This window comes from Protomyctophum bolini (assembly GCF_963924005.1).
Source record: "Protomyctophum bolini genome assembly, chromosome: 12".
In the NCBI taxonomy this organism is placed as follows: Eukaryota; Metazoa; Chordata; class Actinopteri; order Myctophiformes; family Myctophidae; genus Protomyctophum; species Protomyctophum bolini.
The window spans coordinates 915,476-920,549 of NC_137873.1; the positions used below are offsets into that span (position 1 = coordinate 915,476).

The window sequence follows — 5,074 nt, forward strand, 5'->3', positions numbered from 1 at the left end:
ATGCTTGGGTGCCATGTGTACTATCCGCAGCACCCCCCAACGCCCAAATGCCTGCACTTGCATGTGCTGTTCTGAAGGTCTCGCCACTCGCCAACAAATAGCACCATGCTTTGGTGCCATGTGTGTCTATCCGCTGGCATGCAACAACACCCCCAGAACCGCACACTCAGTATAAACATTTAAAAGCACATGTAGACATACCGCGACCGGGAGTCCTCACATCAGAATACTACTCACTGTGGCAGAATAAGGGCAAAAAATATATATACATACGTTACAAAGTACATTTGTCTGGGCTGTGCTAAAATTACTACTACTACTAACCCTACAGTGCCAAAGTGGGCCAGTTTAAGTGCGTGTGCAGTCTCTTCAGGTCCATTGTTTTTCTCCTTTTAAGTTCAGTTTTAATTTGTTTAAAAAATACCGTACAAAATGTCCCTGTGACATGGCACCCTCACGCCTATATCGTGCATCTTGCTCCAGATTGCTTTTGACCTATTGCAGTCTTCTATGAGCAAGTGTCAACTCTTCACAGTCTGGCATGGGGCATGGTCACCTCACCACCCAAATTCTAGACTATGAATAGGCCTTAACCAAGCTTGTCTCAGAGTCACCTCACCTAAATATGCACTGCCACCTCTGTCATGAATCCATCCATTACTACTATAATGTACTTGGATATCACTGTTGAGAACGGATTACTTATAAGTACTTAATTATTGGCCTCATTGATCATGACACTTAGCTGAATAAATATTGAAAGAAAGTGTGGGTGGCTCTGAAAAGAATACATATGAAGTAGTGTCCATAAAATACATTATAGTCTCCATGTTGTCCATAATGTGACACTACAACAAATACTTTTGTATTAATACAAAGGTATAGTCTACTGTACACACCAGTTTAAGTAAAATAATGCAAGCCAACATGCAACATCATGTTCCAAAGTCAGATTTGTCTGCTCACATCATCACGCATAGAAGTAGTGTATCAGTGTAGCTTATGTTTGCCATAACCAAATACATAATGTACCTGCAGTTGATTGAAGATGAAAACATATTTTTTGTATTTTGATAGCAATACGTTTTTGACCACAAAAGTATTACAAACTCTGGCATTGGAATGTGGTATCAACTCCACCATGCTGTTGTCAACTGGAGTGTGTTTACTTGTGTCAGAAAACCTTCTTTTTATAGAAAAACGGAAGACAAAACAAAAGTATAGTTTATGTTAATGCGTCGCCATGAATGTCTGCTAAGAGGAGTTTGAGTATCATTGTCAATTTATCATAGTTTAAATTGTTTTAGAATACAAATGATAGGAAACACTTGTGTCGGACTGTGGAAGGGTGGTGTTTTTTATCATATAACTTAAAAACTAGAGTGCTGTTTTCATATCAGATGTATTAATGTAAAAAAGGAGCATGTGTGTTAACTGATCAGCTCTTTGTTGCATTAAATAATATACCCAGTAGATAGTTATATGATGTTTTAATTGAGGAGAAAACACAAAAGTGTCACATTAAGATACTACAGAAGAGCTGCTGTGTATGTTGAGTCTAGATGGTTCTCATGTGGCGTTTAACTCCAGCCCCTTCAGAGCGTTCAGCATCACACTGTGGGAGTTTACTTTCGAGAAGGAACAGCAATCTACTATCCGAGAGAATAATGGCAGAAGTCGCTCCAGCACCAGCACCAGCTCCGGCCAAGGCAGCCAAGAAGAAGGCAGCAGCAGCTCCCCGACCCAAGAAGACCGGCCCCAGCGTCGCTGAGCTGGTCGTCGAGGCCGTGTCCGCCTCCAAGGAGCGGAGCGGTGTGTCTCTCGCTGCGGTCAAGAAGGCTTTGGCTGCCGGCGGCTACGATGTGGAGAAGAACAAGGTCCGTGTTAAGACCGCAGTCAAGAGCCTGGTCACTAAAGGCACCCTGGTCCAGCTCAAAGGCACTGGCGCGTCTGGCTCCTTCAAGATTAACAAGGCAGAAGCGGTGAAGGTAAAGAAGCCTGCAGCTAAGAAAGCAGTCAAAGCAAAGAAGCCCGTGGCAGCTAAGAAACCCGCAGCGGCTAAGAAATCGCCCAAGAAGGCGGTAGCAAAGAAGCCCGTAGCCGCAAAGAAATCACCCAAGAAAGCCAAGAAGCCTGCCGCAAAGAAAGTAGTAGCTAAAAGCCCGAAGAAGGTCACCAAGAGCCCCAAGAAAGTGGCTAAGAAGCCCGCAGCAGCCAAGAAAGCTCCAGCCAAGAAGGTTGCCAAACCCAAGGCAGCAAAGAAGGCAGCGCCCAAAAATAAGTAAACTGTCTGCTCCATATTTATACCCACAAAAGGCTCTTTTAAGAGCCAACCACATTGTTTTATAAGAGTATCCTATCCTCACTATAATGGTGTTCATGTGAGCAGCAGGCACTTTATACCTGTTTGTTAGAAATCAAACACCACGCAATTATTAAAAGGCCAGTTCTAATCTGGCATTTATCTTTACACTGATAAACCATGAATCAGTTTGGTTCAAATCAATTTTGAATAGTGTACAATGACATACGGTAGTTACAAATAAATAAAATAAAGGACTAGGTTTCACCAAATAGCGTCCCTCCTCTCCTCTGGATGTTGTAGTATTTAGATAGTTCTGTTATGACTTCTCCTCTGCATGTTGTAGTATTTAGATGGTTCTGTTATGACTTCTCCTCTGCATGCTGTAGTGTTTAGATGGTTCTGTTATGACTTCTCCTCTGCATGTTGTAGTGTTTAGATGGTTCTGTTATGACTTCTCCTCTGCATGCTGTAGTGTTTAGATGGTTCTGTTATGACTTCTCCTCTGCATGCTGTAGTATTTAGAATTATCGAGAGTACAGCATAGGAAAATAAGCCATGAAGTCATGTAATGTTATTATTTATGCTTTCCAAGGGTTTCTACAAATGTTTACATATAAATTATTGTCTTTATTGTCTCTTGCATGATAATAAAATTTGATATTTAATAATAATATCTCAAACTTATGTAGCGCTTTTCTCAGGTTCTTCTTGCCCCTCATGTGTAAAGTGTATTCTCATGTGTAAAGTGTATTTGGGTACTCACCCAATTTTCTATCTTCAACTACATTACTGCTCAAAATGTCAGGTCGAGGCAAGGGAGGAAATTAATTGTATTTAAATTTAGCTACTATACCACTCAAAATGGCAGGTTAAGATCCCTAGTAGCTATGCCCTAGCTATGGCTTCTTCGTTTGCCTCCCAGTTCTCCAATAACTGGGCAAGGCTAAAATACACGGGTGAGGCCGAGCTCCCGACAAGGGATTTTGTCGGCAAAGAGCTTTTGTTCAAATCGAACCTAGTATGTGCAAAGGACATTTACTCTTTTATTGCCTTGCCAAACCGACGTGAGTTCGAACTTTGTTTCTACCAGGAGTCGACACTCCGTCGCTTCCTGGAGCAATATGAGTCTGACAAACTGCAGGATACATGGACGGGCTGGTCCATTGAATCCTCTGTTAATATAGGGACAGTGAACGTTGTAGTCAAGTTCTGGACCGGCCGGGTCTCAGATCATGATGTGGAGCTGTACCTAAAACGGTACTGTTCAATAAAAGAGCAGCCATACAAACCACTCGACCAGTTTGGGATCTGGTATGGAGTACGCAAGTATAAGGTTGATCTCAAGCACGATGAAAAAAAGCAACGTATGTCACTGCCAAGCTCTATTTCCCTGGGCCCATACAACGGGCGGATTTACTATCCTGGACAGCAGACGCGGTGTTTTGTGTGCAACAGCACGGAGCACCAGGTCCGAGAGTGCACACAGGTGAAGTGCTGGAGATGTGGGACCTTGGGCCACAAAGCCAAAGAGTGTACGAACGACGCTGAATGCAGCCTGTGTGGAGAGAGGGGACACTCCTTTTTCCAGTGCCCTCAGTCCTACAGCAACAAGGCACGTGCAGAGAGGAAAGAGAGAGCCGAGGAACAGCAGAACCGCTTCGTCGGTCTACAGGGGCGCACCAGACCGCCGCCACCGGCTAACGCCAGCACCCCACTGTCGGCTGACAGTGGGCAGAGCCGTACCATGCAGACGGAGCCTGCACTACTGGTGATCCCGGGAGACGAGGTACCGGGGGAGGAGGCAGGCTCAGTCAGTGACGAGGAGGCGATCCAGGCGATCCAGCGACGGGTGACTGACGAGATGGCAGCGGGTGTGACCGTGACTAGCAGAGGAAGAGGAAGAGGACGTGGGAATGGCAGTTTCGCCGTGGCCAACATCATGAGAGCAGCTGCTGAAGGAGTCAGAGTGGCTACTGCGGAGAGACAACAGCGTCTCTGCCTCCCGGAGACAGCAGCAGCGGAGGAGACGGAGGAGGCTGTCAGACAACTGGAGAGGGCTGTCAACGAGCTGCTTCCGGCCTGGTCTGATTCCTCAGGCGTGGGAGATGAGGGGGGGACCGGCGAGCAACAGCAGGAGGAGCGAGGCGATGAATCTGAGTACGACTCGGCAAGCGACGAGTTGAGTAGCGGCAACTCGAGAAGCAGCGAGATGACGTTCAGTGGAGGGGGGCTCATTCTCGCGGCTACAGCTGAGGAAGAAACTCCGAGAGCTACACAACATGTGAGTGTCAAACAGAAGCGACTCACGTCGCCTCTGGCGAATGAGGACAAAAAATACAAAAGAAAATGAATGCCTCTATCTAACTTAATATCATAATGTCTACACTTTCTATCGTCACTTGTAACGTGAGAGGTATCAAGTCGATGGAAAATAGAAATGTTAAAATGGACATATTGCACAACACTACGTATGATATTATATGCGCACAAGAACTGCGACTAACTACTCAGGAGGACATTGCAGATGTAACGCTAAAATGGGAAAAGGGCACTTCAATTATCTCTTTTGGCACAGATAAGGCTGATGGCATAGGCGTATTTTTTAAGAATAAAGCTGAAGTTATAAGGGCAAGAGAAATTATTCCAGGAAGAATTTTATTAGTGGATTGTTTTTATCAAAACTTAAAAATTAGAATTATAAATGTATATACTCCTCCGGATGCAGCAAGGAAAGTACGAATGTTTAAAAAGTTATATGAGTTATTAACA

At 44.7% G+C, this 5,074-nt stretch overlaps 1 protein-coding gene across 1 annotated transcript; it reads left to right on the plus strand.

Annotated features, from left to right (window-relative positions):
- Nucleotides 1-1,667: 1,667 nt before the first annotated feature.
- On the plus strand, nucleotides 1,668-2,285 carry LOC308324913 (histone H1-like; the record flags this gene model as incomplete). The annotated part of the gene is made up of 1 exon (XM_080777259.1): nucleotides 1,668-2,285. The coding sequence occupies one exon, from the start codon at nucleotides 1,668-1,670 to the stop codon at nucleotides 2,283-2,285; it is 618 nt and encodes a 205-aa protein (XP_080633385.1).
- Between the last annotated feature and the right edge of the window lie 2,789 nt (nucleotides 2,286-5,074).